This window comes from Antedon bifida, chromosome 2 (assembly GCF_963402885.1).
Source record: "Antedon bifida chromosome 2, ecAntBifi1.1, whole genome shotgun sequence".
Lineage (NCBI taxonomy): Eukaryota > Metazoa > Echinodermata > Crinoidea > Comatulida > Antedonidae > Antedon > Antedon bifida.
The window spans coordinates 19604246-19622878 of NC_136227.1; the positions used below are offsets into that span (position 1 = coordinate 19604246).

The following is an 18633-nucleotide window of genomic DNA, read 5'->3' on the forward strand; positions in this document are numbered from 1 at the left end:
TAAAACAATTAATTGTTTACATGAATAGTATATATAACATTATAAAAATGGTTTTCTTTTCGTATTTCTAACCGTAAGTACGTTATTAAATTGAAATACGGAGCTAAAGTTTAGGCCAAGTAACGGCTTACTCGCGATCAGCAGTCGCTCCCGTAAAAGTATTTCGGTCGCAGTTAATGACTTTCGGCCGCCGTATACAGAGTCAAATGTAACGTTGGTAAATTAGCTTAATAAATTTCTTCGGTACATTTAAACCTAACGCATTTGCATTGTATACTTGCATAATAAATCTTCCGCACATCCGCACATTACACCAATTTTAAGTTGTTAAATTAATGCGTAAAACCAGATATTCTACGACGGAAAAGGACATGTCAATCTCCGACATCGCTGCTGTCACACATCTCGCGTCGAGGAGCTGGCCGAACTCGAGCGAGGAAAACTAAACGTGTTCAAAATATGGAACGTACCATTCGCTGATAGGGTGCAATAATGTATTAAACGGAAAACGTCACAACAAACTAGCGCGTATTTCACAGTACAATATTTTACTCACTACAATATTCACCGGATTATAATGGTTGAATCTTTAAAATTCTGAACGGGATTTACGACTCATGCACCATTTTAAAATGTAGTTCGCACAATTACCATGCACAATACGTTTGTAATCTATGTTTTATCGATTTCAATGTAGATTTAGCTATAATTTAATACCAAAATCCATAATATTTTTCCATAAACGGTGATTCAAAATTGGATTTTTGTCACAAAAATTGACTTTTCGTTACTAAAAATCTATTTATAAAAGACGATTTTCATATCAAATTAAAGCTCATTTAAAGCCTGATAACATACAACAAAAATTAATCCGCTAGCTTCAATGGTAATCGTGCGATCGTGTTTTGAAAACTGATGGGGATTTTCCGATGAGGTTTTCAACGCGCGGAAATCGGCTCGACAGGATTTTAGAACCGTTTTAAAATCGCATTTTCTCGGCAACTACTTCATTAATTTTAATTGTAAACACACTTATACATAGATTAAAACAAGTACTTTCAAACAATATAAATTTTGTAAGTATTAATTAAGAGTGAATACGATTTATTTACCATCAAAGTCATACTACTTATTCGAATTTTGTTAATATTTCAAAAGTGATACCCCTCTGTGCGCTTTCATTGGGATACCTACTGTTAGTTTACCTTGATGATTATAATTTATTATGGAAGCTGATGAAATGTAGATATGAATTCATATAAAAATCAAGCATATCGGATGTTGTGACGTTAACATATGGCCAGTTAAAGTTTAAAAGTAGTTTTTTCATCTTTTTCGTCAAAGTTATACAAATTTCAAAGAGCGCGCACAGCGCTTCTACGTGCCAAATTCTCTTCCAATTCTTATATTTATTTGCTCAATTCATTATCTTTCGAAATTGTTATCTTCAAGTTTATTTTGATAATTCCATCATACCAAAAAATTAGAACATGATGTGTGTCCCGTAATTTCACCTATGCTACACTGTATATATATATACATTATATACTGTACATATTGTATATGGCATATAATAGGCTCAACTCAACGCTATAAGCGTATAATAGGATGGCATACATCAACATTTTCTGATCGTATGTTAACGTACGTGCATGTAAAAAAAAAATTAATTTCATTAAAATGATAAAAATGATCACCTATAATTCGTCAAAGTGACGAATTAAATTCTAGTTAATGATTTAAGATTGTCTACCAAGAAATAGAACATTTATTTTTATTTCGGTAGTGTGGAAAAAATATTTAGGAATTTTAATAAAATGATGATTGAATAATGTACCTTGCATAAACTCTTTTCTTTAACAGATTCCATTCCAAATCTAACTCGTCTTGAGATACATTGGCAGCTGTTATTGATTCATTGAGTTTTTCTACAATGAGATGTATCTCTTCATTGCCAAGTCTACAGTTGAAAGAAATAAACAAATATATTATATGACTGAATACTAGTATTATAATTAAAAATAAAAAACTATCATATTTAAATTTAATATACCTTTCGTATCTTTAATTGAAGCAGGCCAAAACTTGAAACTGCTTATTCTAAAGGCATGTAGCAATCCATCTTGCATGTCGGAAAACCTACCCTTTAATGTCGACTGGATGTTAGTAGGTATCCCAATGTAAAATTTCAAATTAATGATGGTACTTTTAATCAAAAGGAACTTACTGAACATAAACTTTTGCAATTTAAATGATTGAAATCGGAATATCCATTCAAAAGTTATCGTCCGTTGAAGTTGCCAAAAAACGATGATTTTTGGTTGAAAAATGGCATTTTTTCCAATTATATTTGGAACCATTTTTCAAGGGTTATAACTTTTATATTAATAACTTGAAAGTTCTAATTTTTGCTAAACCCATAGATACCACAGAGTTGTACAAGACTATTTTTTTTGGGGGGATCCTCAACATTTTTTTTTTAGATATCGCCCTCCAAAATTGGTCTTAGGGCTTTTTGCGCTCATTTTTTCCAAATGTCTCAAAAATGCTCAAAAAGTTCCTGTCTTTAAAATGGACCTGAAATGGATTTTCGATTTTTTTCATTTTAGAATGACGTTTTGGGGGCTATTAGGTGTTGCTAGAATGTATATTGTTACAAAATATAAATTCGCCCTTTTGGGGAAAGCCCCATTTGAAAATCAAAAAAATTCGCGGGTGACGTCACTTTGCGAATATATTCCTATCCCTCCAATGGACAATTTGCAGTTGTTTGGCTATAACTCTTGAAATCTTTGGAGTATTTTCTAAAAAATGCTTGTGCTTTTGCAGAAACATATTTAGAATTTTTTTATATAAAATTATTACCGTATAAACGGTTATTTATCGAGTAAATGACGATTTAAAATCTCCAAATCGACGGGTTTTTTCTGGCAATACCGACGTTAGCCTGGCAACGTTGTCCAGGATACAGCGCCGTGTGCAATGATGCGTATCCATATTTTTCGGTTCGTGTATTTTCAAAAATAGAATTTTGTATATCGTTCGTAATTTATACTGCTAAAATAAATGTGTTAGTTTCTTTAGTTTTTAGTTTAGCAGAATTAAATTAGTAATATGAGATGGTAATTTATTAGTCACGAATAAGGCAGTTCGAAAACGAATTTGATTCATATTTTACTTTGGCTTGACAATGAGCAGCAAGTTGTTGATATCGCTTTGGATGCACATGAAACGGAGCCTCGCATGGGTGGGTGGAGGATCCGCGCGCTGGGGCCTAGGCCTAGTAAAGGTTTGGGAGGTAGGCCTAGGCCTTCTAAATTCGGGTTTTAGAACAAAGTACATTTTAGGGCACTAAATTTCAACAACATTATATATTGAATAAATTAGTATTAGTGTCAGCGCTTCGCGTATCTTTCCTGGCCGTCGATCATTCACGGATTATCGGGCGTGAGTAATTTTCGCTAATTTACCAAGGTATCTTAAAATTTCGTTTTTTCTCAAAATACTATACATTTTGTTTTTATTTGTATGGGTTTGTGTTAATTTGATACATTTAAATAACATGTGTGAATTTCTTGAAAATCGAAAGTCCATTTCAGGTCCATTTTAAATGATTCGTAACTTTTGAACCAGTGTATGAATTGACTTCTTTTTTTTTGCATTGCATAGAATGTAATATGTATTTTAGTAAGATTATTTATATTGACGGGTAGGTATTTCTGAAATACAACATAAATATTGTTAAAAAATGTTAAAATGTAAAAAAATGTATATTGTGTTAAAAAACTGTGTGGCTATTGTTTCTTTTTTTTTAAATATTATTTTTCGCAAGTATACATTTTTTTTATAAATCTAGAATTTTAATTTTTAATTATAATCATAAATATTATTTTAATTGATTTTCGAACCGCTAAAAATTAGAATTAAGCCCGTGCTTATTATGCGTTCGATTCCATTTATTCCTAACGTACTTGCTTTATATAGTAGCTTGATAAATACTCCACTTATTAAATACTTTAATAAATCGGTAAAATTGACGTTTCGAAGCAAATATTCCATGAGAAGAGACATTCTTCGCCATGCCTCGTGTGCAGGAAAGACTAGTTCCGAAAATGGAACAGTCCACTGCGGGGGTATCCAATCATAATTTAACGCGCTAATACATGCATACCATGCAAATTGCCTGGGCGACGGTAATTTAGTAATAAGCTGAGAACTGAACCCCCCTGCAAGGAAAATGGTAAATACTTTTATTTTCGATAGGGATTATTTTTTTAAGTGGTTGGTCTTGTTGGCCTCTTCGCACGACGACCACGCAAAGACAAATAAAACAATGTAGTTTATCAAACAGAAATATAAATTAGCTTCAATTCAATACTAAATTCCCCAGATTTTGATAATGAGAAAGACTCAAAAATTAAATTTTTATCGGAAAAATTGACATTTGAGGCGGATGTACATAATAATAATAACCGATTTACATATCAAAATAAAGAGTATTTAAAGCTATAACATGCAACAAAAATTACTCCACCACCTATTATGGTCGCCGAGCGATCGTGTTTTGAAAATGGGTAGGTGTTTTCCGAAGTTATTTTTAGCGCGCCGATTTCGGCTCGCCGGCTTTTGTACCTCCTTTTTAACTCGCGTTTTCTATTAAAATATTTAATAAACATAGATTAAAAATATATATAAATAAACTCTTAAACAAGATCTTTCTAGACATATACATTTTATTCATATGGCTACATAAGAAATAGTATATTTTTAACTTCAAAGACATGTCACTTTTTGAAATTTCACGAACGTGTTAAAATCGCCTTAACGAAAATCCGCTTCATTGGGATACCTAATGTTAGAGATTACTTTAACTATTGAGGTTTCAACATTCTCCCCATTTCCAACAAGTTTCTCTCCTTTGAATTCTGACTTATCCATGACGTCATCATTTAAGGCCTCAAACTTCGGTGTCATCTTCCTTTACAAATAAATGAAAAAAAAAATATATATATATATATATTGCACTGATGAAGGGCTAGTGTTGCCCGAAAGCTCTGCTAATTTTTCTGGCTGTTTTACTTTATCGTTTTGATTTAGATTTTCGCTTTTTTTTTGTATCTCTATTGAGATCCAGCCACTGATACCCACAGCATTGTCATTTTTTCAGTTATTTGCCTTTGGATTTATATTATATATATATATAATACAAATTGGACCCATTATTTGCAAAAATTATTTCTTTCTGTAGAAAGTTTACTAATGAGGATTCACAGAGTATCTCTTACTTTTCTTTATAGTCCGTTAAGACCGCATTTGCTGCTTCAATTGATGCAGCAACATCAGCTATTGTGGAACTGGATTGTTGGGCTGTGAATGATACCTTTGATAACAGTTGTACAATATCCAACATTACATGGGCAAAGAGCACTATGTCTTTCCTGCATAGTTGCCGCCGGAAGTTTTTAGCTTTCGCTTGTGCGTCTCCTGACACTCCTCGCTGCACTGGCAACTGTGAAAATAATATTTTTTAATACAGTAATTTATGTTTCAATGTAAATTAAATGCGCATATATAAATTTGTTATTTTAATCAAATTATTTACCTGATTAAGGTGCGACTGCAATGGTTCATATCCATCAATCAGCTGTTTCAGGGCTCTCTGGATATGTGGCAACCACCTTGTTCCTCCTATGCGAGTTGGAATAAAGGCTCTCTGATTAAAAGCTTCGCCAGCAACCTTCAACCCGCTTCTGTTTTTTTAACTGTTTCGATAAAACCGATACAAATTAAGCAGGAGAGTATTCAATGTTGAATATATAATGTAGGCCACTATGTAATTTCGTGTCATTTTTTTGTTAAAAGCAAAATTCCAGCTGATTTAGTGTCTTTAGGATGTAAAGTAATGAAAAAAATATGTTGCCATTTTTTTAAAAAAGCTTAAGGGTGTTAAATCCAAGATGGCCGCCAATACGTAAAATATCTAATAAATGTACCATATTGGACAAAGTAACACCCTTTATGAATAATATTTTAAGTTCATATGGGTTCTCTGCTATATAAGAATTATTATAAACCTATATTCATTAATATTCTGACATTTTGAATTTCAAAATGGCTGCCATTTTTAAAAAATGGATTAAATTTCTTATTAAAACATGTGCAAGTTATGACGTTGATTGAAATCACATAAAATGATAGGCCTATGACAACAACATTGGTGATTAACACAAAATTGCGACCATTTTGAATTTCAAAATGAAAAATGGGTTAAATTTCTTATTAAAACGTGTGTAAGTTAAATAAAATTAGATTGAAATACACAAAATGATATGCTTATGACTACAACATGGTCATTAACACAAAATGTTGACCATCAGGAGGTCTATAGTACTGACAGTACACTTCTTCATATTATAACATCTCATAAACTTCTTCAGTTAAATGACAACTAACTCTGCCAAAGTCCTTCAATGAAATATTCTAATCTTGAATGCGATACAGTAAGTTGACCCTCCTTCGTTTTCTACTACTGTATCCATCAAACTTCCACAGACTGATCTGCGATCCCAACAAGCTTGTTCAGAAACAAATTGGCAAAAGTACTGCAATACCTCATTTCACCGCCAAATTATCTCTATAGGAGTCCTCTTTTACTTTGATAAGTTTGTCACCTGTATTCACCGTCATATATATTTTTTGCCAATATTAATCTTTTTCTTAGGATCCCATATAGACAGTTTGCCTTCTACAAGACTTTTACTAATGCCTCAAACATTTTCTGTCCAATTTCATCATGCCATGGCCAACAAACACCTTATTGCGAATTGCAGCATTCTTCATTAATCGGGATATTATCTCTCTTTAAATGTTGGCTTTCAAACTCATCAACTAGATTTGCCAGCTTTGATGAAATCATTAATTTGTGTTATTCCAATGATACCACGCTTAATGACCCTGATCAATTGATGTAAATCCAGCAAGTCCCACACATACATGTCCTCTCATAAACTCCAATATCTGTAATTTGAAATTGATACAGCGGAAGTAACCGGTCGTAGTTCAGGTGGTCATGAGCGAAGAAATATTTGATAAAAGCATGTGTACTTTCCATGTGTGCAGATATCGTTTTTCTTGTGTCTCGGACATATATAGGGATATAGTTTAACCACATCATTTAGATTTCGTCGACTCTCTGTATTTAAGGTAATATCTTTATGATCAACCTCTTTCAAACAAAATGATACTTCACTTAGAATCTCTTTCTCTGTCTGCATTTGTAAAAGCAAGTTGTAGAGAGAAAGCAGAATTAGTGTGCTTCTGTCCTTCCTTCGTTTTCTACTACTGTATCCATCAAACCTCCACAGACTGATCTGCGATCCCATAAGCTTGTTCAGAAACAAATTGGCAAAAGTACTGCAATACCTCATTTCACCGCCAAATAATCTCTATAGGAGTCCTCTTTTACTTTGATAAGTTTGTCACCTGTATTCACCGTCATATATATTTTTTGCCAATATTCATCTTTTTCTTAGGAAAAATATATATATATAGACATATAGACAGTTTGCCTTCTACAAGACTTTTACTAATGCCTCAAACATTTTCTGTCCAATTTCATCATGCCATGGCCAACAAACACCTGTGTGCGAATTGCAGTATTCTTCATTAATCGGGATATCATCTCCAAGATGTTTTCCATCTAAGATATTTGTGTCACTGGTTGTATAGGTAATACAAGTTCAGTTTCAACAAAAGCACTGGCCTCAACACTATTTTCACAATGCTACATGTCCAAAAGCCATGTAGTTCACCGGGTCGACATAATAATTGCTTCTTGATGTCATCTCTGTCCACCTCTACTCATCTCGGGCAAAAGTCATCACCAGGCATTTTTGTCTTTCATTAGTACATGAGTTTTTATACCACAACCATGTGCACTCATCAAACCAGTGTATAATGGTGGTCTATCTGTAGGGGTATATATCTAATGAAATCGGTTGAGATTGTAGAAGATGAGAAGTAGGAGTTAATGCTGCCTATGAGTAACCTTGTGAATGAGCTGTATCTTTATTTCCTTCAAGCTTCTGCCAAAAGTTGACAGATTGAAAACTTACCAACCATACTGGTGACTATGGCCCTGAAGGTTCAGACATTGAATTACATTAGCAATAACGCATTTATTATTTAACATCATATTTATACAGGATTTCACAATAAGGTATAAATGCACTTGTTTTATATTGTGGTCCTGTCTCCTGTCAAGTTTCAGTTTCATGAAAAGAAATGAGATCTGTAATTTAGAATCTATATATAAATTATGGTTAATTCTGACATAGGCGAGCACAATGGAAACACTTTGGAACAAATCTCTGCCTTGGATACCTACCTGAACTATCTCAGATGTACCGTGAAATGTAAATTTGATAACAGTTTTCACTATTACGATATTGTTCCATATTTCTATCTTAGGAATATATTATAAAGAGTTCTAAAACAAAATTTATGATTTCATCGGTAGATTTTCAACTCAATTTCAATTGTACGCGGTCAAAGTAATTTCCGGGTTCACGATGAGTTCACAGGTTCACCTTGCAACTACACAATTATACTATTTGTAATAGAATTCATCACACTGTTAACTACAATTTACCAAGCATTTGATATTATTTTTTACCACTTTTCATATCTATTAGAGGATTTTATTTGATTATAAATGTTACGATATTATTAAAACTAAAAAATCCCTCGAATAAGCATCTCCCTCAAATGAACTCTGCCTCCGCCCTATAAGGCGACATAAAATGTTATTAATCATCTAAGACACTGTGAAACAGAGTAGGTTTAGTTTTTCGAATGTCAAGCATTTTCAATAATGGTAACCGACAGAAAACGTACGAAGAGAACGTCCTTCTAAAACCTTTTTACCCGAGTCATTACCGTTCCGAGAACCATCGTTTACACTCCTAGCCCATCCTCTAGTTAGACGTAATTGTTGTTGAATATTTGATATAAATTGGTAAGTTGTTCCATACTTTTGCAACTCCAACTTTGAACGATTAGTTAATTTAAGAGTCATAGTGGGGTATTATATATCTGTTATAGAGAGAACATTGACAACTTTAGACAGCCTTATATTTAGACAATCCTGTGAGAAGTGACAATTTTAGAACATTGTGTACAAACAACAATTTATGCACACATATTTAAAAAAAATTATTTAAAGAATTTAATTTTTAGTGGCGGCCATTTTGAAATCCAAGATGGCCGACAGATTATCGCTTTACATAGTTAAGATTGTATAATGGGTACAGTAATACCATCAAAACGGACTTTTCCACATTCATAATTTGTATTATTGGTGATATTCTGATTTTTAATAGGGTTATTTGAATATTGGCGGCCATCTTGAATTTGGTCCTTTAAATGTCTTTTGAAAAAATGGCAACATATTTTTTTTCATTCTTTATATTATCAAGATATGAAATAAAGTAAAAGTTTGCTTTTAACAAAAAATATACACGACATTCATATAAACGACATACCAGCCTACACTAATAATGGGACTTCCTTGACAGCATCTTTAAATGCCAATTCCAAGCGATTTGCAGTACTATGAACAACTACTTGAAGAGTTGAGAATTCATCTTTTAGGAGTTTAGACACTCCATTGTTCTTTCCTAACATCACAGAAGCTCCATCGCTCCCAAATCCAATGAGCTTCTTTTTCAATATTTCTAAGTCGATTTTGAGCTGTGACTCAAGGCAGTCTAGGATGGCCGCTTTTATTGAAATTGCATTGCCGATTGTAACATTCTTGACACCAACTAAATCTGTATGTCTCTTGCCATCAACTGCATATTGGATGTACACAATTTCTGCCTCAGTAATAGACGAATCTGTTCTACCGTCAGAAATTACAGAAATGTAATTTACTCTCTCCAAAACTTCATAAAGTTTGCGTCTTTCAACCTATAAATAAAACTAGATTTGAACTCGTCACTACGGACGAGTTAGGTTATCCGCAGTGCAAAGGCCACGTGCACGTCATACGTTAGAATATTGCGCACAGAAAAACGATTATGCCATTGAAACAATTTAGTGTGCTCTCTATTTTGTGTCACATCTAAGTATATACGGTATACACTATATACTGTATACGTACTACATACAGTGTAGAATAGGTGGAAATAAGTGACCAAAGTTATTGACGCTTTTGCACATGATGACGTCATAAACAATTTTAAAATGGTGAATCATGCGAAAGATAATTGATTGACCTAGACAATATAAAAAAAATTGAGGGAAATGGAATACGGATAAGTAGAGATGCGCTCTATTAAATTTGACGAGCTATGACGAAAGAGAAAAAAATCCTATATTTTATATTCGGGTGGCCATACGATGACGTCACAATGTCCAGTTAGCCATATCAATGCATGATTCAAGAAATACAACTCATCTACTTCCAGAATATGTAATTTAAAAAAAGTTCACCATGTAGTTTATAATTTATGACTGTTTAAAAAAAGGTCTAATTTTGACGAATTTTTGAAGTTTTTCATCAAAAACGCGCGCAAATTATCCAATTCTACGTGCTCGTATGACGTGATTTTAAGTCGAAATTGATTGAAAATTGATAAATTTACTAGGAAAGGCTGAAAAAACAAAAATCAAGCAAAAAAAGGATGTTTTTGCGCACATGCGCGTAAAAAAATTGCGCACGCGTGGGAATTTTTGAAATACTCAAAATAACATGAAATGCATAGAAAGTTGATTAGAAATTGATTTTTCGCATTTCGAAATTTTAAACGCGCATACGCGCGTAACTTTTTGTGAAACATGGCATTTTTAATCCATAGAAAGTTTGCGCATGGTATGACTTAAATTTTCACAAAGTTTCAATACAAAATGACTTTTGGTTTTTAATCTACGATCAATCATTGAAATTCATAAAATCGCGCGTAACTTGCGCTGCGCGACTCGAAATTCATAAAACAAAGTTTCTTGCACATTTACAGCTACAGGTCAATCTTATGACAAAGTTATACAATCTTATGTTGACAAGGATGAGAGATATGCGTGCAACAAAATTCCGGGAAAGAAAGAAGAACAAAGAAGATGAAAAAAAAAAAAGATCCTGACAATAACAAGGGGTTATCCGCCAAGTGCGGATAACCAATGATAAAAATATTTACCCAATTGTAGTAATAATACCATGTAGCAAACATGGATAAAAATGAATTGTCTAGGGGCTATGGACTACTGAATTAAACTATAATTAATATAAATTAATGTATACTAACCTCAGCAATAAAATAAATAAAGTGCTGTGCTGACTTGTCCGTCCGGTATGAGGGTCCAACTGAAAGTCCCTTCGCTTCATCTAACTTACACATCCAAACAAAATCAGTGAAAGGTCTACAGTGTTTACCAATTGCATGCACGTTTCTGAAAAGTATGGTAAGTTTTTTCAAAACAGACTCATTCATACTTTTCAACATTGTAGCAGCTTTGCTTGATCCTGGTTTTAAGAGCGTTGCTTTGTGTCTGTCGGTTGCTGTTATGTGGGCATGTGACTTATTATGTGATTTTAACGAATCTACCCTAAAATTATCAGTTCCTTTCAAAAGTAAATTACTTCGATCACCAGCGTTAGCAAATTCACGGCACCACTTACAAAACAATTCATCGTCATTCTTGTCATAGGCTAGCCACTCAAAATCTCTTTCCCACTCCGACCTGTATGTTCTTCTTCTCTTTGAATTATCATAATTTTGGTCATATTTCCGTTTTGACTCTTTTTGCTTTTCCTTTGGATCTTTCACATTTTCTAGAAACCGCCACATCGTAATAATAAAACAAATCGTAAATTAAACACGCACACAAATTTTTTGCGGTTGTTGATATTTATCACCTCCTCTGAATGGTAAAAAGTATATAGCCGTTATGTTCCAGTCGTTTAAAACCAACTCCATACAATGTGTACTTCTTGTATGTTTGTTGTTGCTTCCTCTACAAATTGAGGGCGGGCTGTACTATTTACATTCTTTTTTTACATTGAACAAAATACGGTCAAGACTCGAGCGAATGGCGTGGTGGTGTATGTCGGTAATAAGGAGAAAGGCGATCATCACGTCGTGATATTGTTGAGTGGAGCGGGTGACGTTTTTGGATTTCAAATGCAAAACTTAATAATTTATAATATTAACGACAACACACAATCTTTTTTGAGAGTTTATTCGTGTATTTTATTACCATATGACATTTTATTATACTATTTCCTGTCGTAATAAACCTGCTAGGCTAGGCCTTATATTCAGGGTAGGCTAGGCCTAGACTGTGGTTAACTAGCCCGGAGCAGTTTTTACTAGCCATTGTACGCCGGGCTAGTACTAAATCGAGCCCTGCTGTAGTAGTACTACTACCACTGTCAACCACCTGCTCATCAACCCTGATTTCCTCTTCCAGATATTCTCGTCTTTCTTGTTTCGGCCACTTTCTTTTTAAAAACTGCCTCGGAAAATTGGCCAAAGCATATATCAATCCTACTGTATAATTCATTTTCTCTTTATACCAGGGAAAGTTCATAAAGAATTCCCCTCGTAAGAGGGGGAAATGTCACCTCCGGTGGACTTTGAAAAGTTTTCCTGTTGATGCCAATGGCACTACATCTATCACCTTTTACAAACAGATAAGAAACTTTTACAGTACAGATAAAAACTACTGCAACTTTTGGCACGCGTAGGTAAAATAGTCTATGCATGGCGTAGCATTCGTAGTGCGTAGGCTACATGCAACATTTGTAGCCTACGCAGGCCTTGTCTTTTGAAAATCATAGGTGTGCTACAAATTGCACTCCTCAATACATTCAGGGGTGCTGTAGGTGTGCTGTTTGTATTTTCGTGTGTAGAAGTTTACCAAATTAAGGCGTGTTGTAAAGCGCACTCCTCAAGGGCAGTTTATACATCTCTTTCGTGTAGGCTTTGTGTTTTGAAAAAGTCATCCAAGTACGAAATGACACAGTTTGATCCCTTGGAGACGCAGTGACTCTCGTCAACAAGGTAGTTGACTTGCTGACCAACAGCTTCGCAAGCAATTCCGAACAGTCCGCATTTCCTGGTAGAAAGAAAATACACAGGACAGGCTGATGAGGATCGCACGGGTAATGCACTTGTTGTGCAAAATCAAAACTGTAGTGCATCCTACTGAGTCAAGTCATATGTATTTTCATCACCAAGAAATGACTTGGTTGTTAGGGACTGCTTGGCTTCTTCTACTAGGTCTCGGTAGTGTTGTCTTTCCTCATCAACATGCCGCAGATGGTCAATATATTGCTGCAACTGAAGCCGTTTCTCTTCTTCGGTTGCATTTGCCGATTGGTATACTTTGCTTCCAGCAGCCTGACAGATCCAGCATAAATCTGATTTTGGTTTTGTGATGAGGATATATGGGATGAACTGTTTCCATATTTTTAGGAAGGTTGTGCGTTTCGCAATCCGACAGCCTGTGTGATCTGTAAAACATTTAAAAAATACTTTTTATTTACCATTCCAAATTTATAGAGCATTTTAAATTGAAAAATCATCACATTACGGTACCTGCAACTTCACGGCGCCTGTTTACCTCAGCTAACATCGCATCATATTTGCCATGGACAGACTTCTTTGTCATGCTTGAGGGTAGAATCCGAACACGTGGATCATCTTCTCGTCTTCCTGCAACCCGTCCTGGTATCACCATGCCATCTGTGTCTCCTATTGATCGCAGAAATTGAACAATACGGTTCACATCACCTTCACTGAGAGCATTTTTGTTATTTTTCGGCCTCCACTTTTTTTCTTTGGTGGGCAAACACCATTAGCTTTATAATGCTTAATGATCCCAGTGAGTTGCTTGTTAGATATACTGAAAATTAATAAAACTTTTATGATAATCAATCAATTTATGTGATTATTAATAAAAACATTGTTGATTATTAATTAAAAAAAACCCTCATAAACTCAACTTACCAATCCATGAAGATAAACCCTTGCTTACATAATTTAATATTATCTATTTTGTAAGTAATACGGCTCTTCTTTCGATCTAATTGATTTTTTCTCTTGCTACAATCCGTCTTTGTTCCTCTGCACATATTGACGCTTATTCGACCAATTACGAGCATTTTTCGTTCAATCGTATCCATCTCCATAATCTGTGCACGGTGATTTAGGATGAACTCGGTTGGAAATATTTTGATGCATGGATTTCCTCTACATTTACAGTGCCGAAAGTTTTCAATTTTGTTAGCCTCATCTCTATTCAGTGGGCCTGACCAATCATCAAAAACTCTACATAATAATAGATAAAACAATAATCTGTTAATATTGAGTAAAATAATTATTATTTGGTCAATTCTAATTTAGAAGAGATCTTAGGAGGCCTATCTATTTTGATAATAGGTTCCCATAATAGTATTAATAGTAGCCTAGAAGCTAGGCCTAGGCCTACAGTACTTACTCTTTTCTTACAAGATCACCGTCATTATCAAGAAAATGTTCATCCTCATCTACATTGACGACTTCTTCGTTTTCAATAACTTTATCCTCGCCGTCAGAATCTTCGTCTATCTCCATCCAATAGTCTTCAGTATCCTCATCCTCTTCTTCACTTACCCCACTTTCTTCAGCCTCATCGTTGTCTCGATGAGTAAAAAAATCCTGAATGTAGTCGCTGAACAGGGCCGCATCGTCAGCATTAGCAACAAGAAGGCCAGCATTTAAAGCGTCAGCTATGTCTTTTTCCGATCGTTCATTATCAGAATTAGACATTTCTATTATTTATATCGAACTATTAATTTCAATGATGCAAAAGAATTATAGTATAGTTCATTAAAATTTATTGTAAATTATAAGATTAAAGTAGGACAATAATGTAGCACACTGTAACCCTCGTGCGAACAGCTTACCAAGGGAGTAAACAATATGTCTACGCATGCATGATTAGTCTCTTTTGTTTGGCCGTATCTAAGGCCGAAGCCTTTATAAAAATGATTGTGATTGGACTATGATTGCAAATATAAATGTTTATTCATGATATTCTGAAAGATGACGTTACAAGCTTTAAAACCGTACCAGTTGTGATGGGTTTTCCTATGTTGGAAAGGCAAGAACATTCGATTGAAAAATAGGATAGATTTTGGCCGTTTACGACTGAAATCGTCAGAATTCCACACAAAATCTTACAACATTGTATATAAAAATGTCAAAATTTACGTATTTTGGAACAAAATTAAGTTATAAAGGACAAGTAAACTATAATAGTTGAACATGTCGAATATGTAAAAAAAAATAAAATGTTATTTTAGGTCAAAATTGACTATTCCAACTTTCAAAGCTAATTATAGCAATATAGCTTTTGCGACACAATGCTCCTTTCGTGGTGACGCGACCCATATTGTATTGATATGATAATTATCTACGCGACGATCGTAGGGTGGTTCGTAGGGTTAATAAACACCATTGTCATCGCCTTTAGAAACATGGACAATGCAAACAAACAATGTATTGTTTGCTAATTAAAATCCTATCTAAAGATAGTAGATGTCAATTTTTGTAGCCGCCCTAGGCCTACGCATCGGTTACCCTAATTTGGACGGAAATCCGCCGACGAGACGACATCGGGTCCGTGGACCTCAGCTCACGCAGAGAGAGAGTCAAGGCTATCTAGTCTAGTTTCTGCGGCCTACACTATAAATTATTTAATCCTACCTTGGGTTAGCGAATTATAAAAACAACGACACCTAGGCCAAGACACCAACAAAATATATGCAAAATAATATATTCCATATTAATTACTGTAAGGCTTGCCTTTTAAAATGATTACGACATGTGTATTAAGAAAAGGCCCGACCAGAATTTGGAGGGGAAAAACATGTGAGCAGTTTAGATCAGAGAGAGTATTATGTTTCATGTCATGTGACACAAAATCCAGGTACACGATCTTATAATGACTGTTTTATCGTCGTCAGACGGCAGCCACCCTCTCGTAAAAAACATGCGAGAGTTTGCGGTCAGAGAGTATCACGTTTCATGCCATGTGACCAAAAAAACTAGGTCTGTATTAATTATGGTCTTCTGTCGGCAGTCTTTTTGAGCGACCGATTGAACGTTCTGATACTATATTTAGAATGAATTGTTTATGATTTTTTTCTCGCAACATCAAAGATCGTAGGCGCGCCTAACCTATCGGGGGTTAGCCATAACAAAGATTGTTTGCGCGACTATATATAGACTGTGTGTTGTATTCGGAGTTAATATTATTATTATATATATTGTTATGACGCACTGTAACAGGTTGGGGAGTGCTATTTTAGGTGCTCCTTTGATCGTTTTCATTTACTTTACTTTACTTTAAATCAAGGTCTGAGATATCGCCTTTTATCGGTAAAATATAAGATTTGACATCCCTTGGGAATGATATTTTGCTCTCAGGAATATATTTCCCTCAGTGCTACATGCTTCGGGAAATATCCCTGAGAGCAAAATATCATTCCCTCAGGGATGTCAAATCTTATATTTCACCTCTAGGCGGGCAATATCTGTATAATAGCTCATCGAAATTAAGTGACCCACATAATTAAAACTTATTATAGAAGTTGTTGAATTGCAGATCTGAATTCATATAAAAATATTGTCTATCGGATGTCATGACGTCGTCATATGGCCAGTGGAATTACAAAAATCTGATTTTCATCTTTTTCGTAATAATTCACTGTGTTTAAAATAGCGTGCATCATGCTTTTTCGTGCCAAAAATTCTTCAAATTTTCATTATTGGAATTGTAATTATCTTTTAAAATTTCTATCTTTGTGTTACATTTTGATAATGTTATGGATTGGATTAAAAGATGGGTTTTGTGTCATCAGTGTATTCCATAAATACAGTTATGCTTTATGACACAAAATAGGTACAATTCAGCACTGTAAACATATTTAATGCATGTCATAAGATGGCATATTATTTGTTGGCGTTCATATTTTAACGTATGTGCATGTTGCGTGTGCGGATAACCCGAACTTGTCAAATTGACGAGTTCAAATCGAGTTACTTATATTTTCATCATTCGGTGTTTTTTTTTATTGTGGTGAAAACCCCAGGGCACCGACGGCACTGGCCGTAGTAAAATTTGAAGTCTGATTATATAGCAAGACAACATTTGTTACATCATCATGATGTGCGTATATTACTGTAAAGCCCAAAATGTTTGCGTGCCCTTTATTTTCTCGATTGAACAACGATCATGAAAATAAAAATCGCGAAATTCCTAACGATGTTGTTTTACATTAAAGTCGAACAGGCCTAGGCCTCGCTAACTAACTAGTAGGCTTAATATGAAAGAAATGAATTTAAAATAGTTACGATAAATTTCTAATTGTGTTTTCTTTGAAACATTTCAAACAATGTTCGAATTGGAATAAAAAAAAGCTTACAACATTTCTTAGGTTATTTTTTATGAAATGTATAGTGTACTTCCTTGATGAATCCTTTGTCCATTAAATCATATAATAAGTATGTCCATAAAAGTAATTATTCTACGTGCGTACAGTAGGCCTAGCTTGTGGTGTAGTAAACGGCAAAAATACCATCACCATGCTCTCCAGAGATCCATCCGGTCGCGTTGCATCCGTCCGTTCATTGTAGTAGAAACAACAATAATTTGGTAGAGTACATTAATTATGGGGGTGTTCACTATCTAAGAGCCTATTAAACATGTGCGTCACCCACTGTGTAGCCAAAACATTTATTTTTTTACATTCCTTTAAAATTTACAATCGCGTATTCTGTAATTTTATTGAAGCTATTCAATTGTTGTTTTGAGGTTCATTGCGGAGGCGAAATACATTCGCCAATTTGGTTCAACAAATTACACAAGAAACTCAAATCGTGAAAAATAAAAGGTCACGAAATAGTTGAAAATGTAAAATCGCCAAAATTTAGGGCCGTGAAAATTTTTGGCTTTACAGTTCTAGTTTTATTTCTTTGTTAAATCAGCATTTAAATCCATACATGACCACCAACCTTCCCTTCACACATTTTGTAAAACGTCTTGCAATCTTTTGTATCATTTTGCTGTTTATTAAATTAATTAATATATTATTATATTGTTTTTCTAGGCACTCTGAGTGTAGAAGCCATCTACCAAGATAGAGATCAGTTTGCTCAGTTAGTTCGTGAAGTGGCTGCACCAGATGTTGGGCGTATGGGTATTGAGATCTTGAGTTTTACCATCAAGGATGTCTTTGATCGTGTTGACTACCTGGATTCTCTTGGTAAAGCACAAACTGCTGTGGTCAAAAGAGATGCAGATATCGGTGTTGCTGAAGCTAACCGGGATGCTGGTATTAGAGTAAGTTTTGACATTTTTGTCATTGTTTACCCTAACTGAAACATTATGTATTATGTTAATTGAGTCACAGAATCTAAAATAATAATAATGGTAGTCTTATAATAATAGTAATATTTATTTGAATTTACACCTTTTTATCGGCGGCACTAAATGATAATTGGTGCATTCGTGTCAACAAAACAAACTATTTAATACAATAATATACTTAAAATAAATCTATAAAAATATACACATACTATAAATGTG

General features: G+C 34.3%; 1 protein-coding gene and 1 pseudogene across 2 annotated transcripts in view; one reads left to right on the forward strand and one right to left on the reverse strand.

Annotated features, from left to right (window-relative positions):
• LOC144835137 (flotillin-2-like) overlaps positions 1-18633 on the forward strand; it is a 64580-nt gene that overhangs the window by 17821 nt on the left and 28126 nt on the right. Inside the window, exon 4 of the mRNA XM_078690189.1 lies at positions 18155-18387. Within this exon, the coding sequence (XP_078546315.1) occupies positions 18155-18387 (233 nt within the window). The remainder of the gene's footprint in view (positions 1-18154; positions 18388-18633) is intronic.
• LOC144834452 (uncharacterized) lies at positions 12960-14178 on the reverse strand (annotated as a pseudogene). The gene is made up of 4 exons (XR_013610974.1): positions 14010-14178; positions 13599-13905; positions 13246-13513; positions 12960-13205 (listed from the first exon to the last, which is right to left on the reverse strand). The product of XR_013610974.1 is annotated as an uncharacterized LOC144834452 (transcript).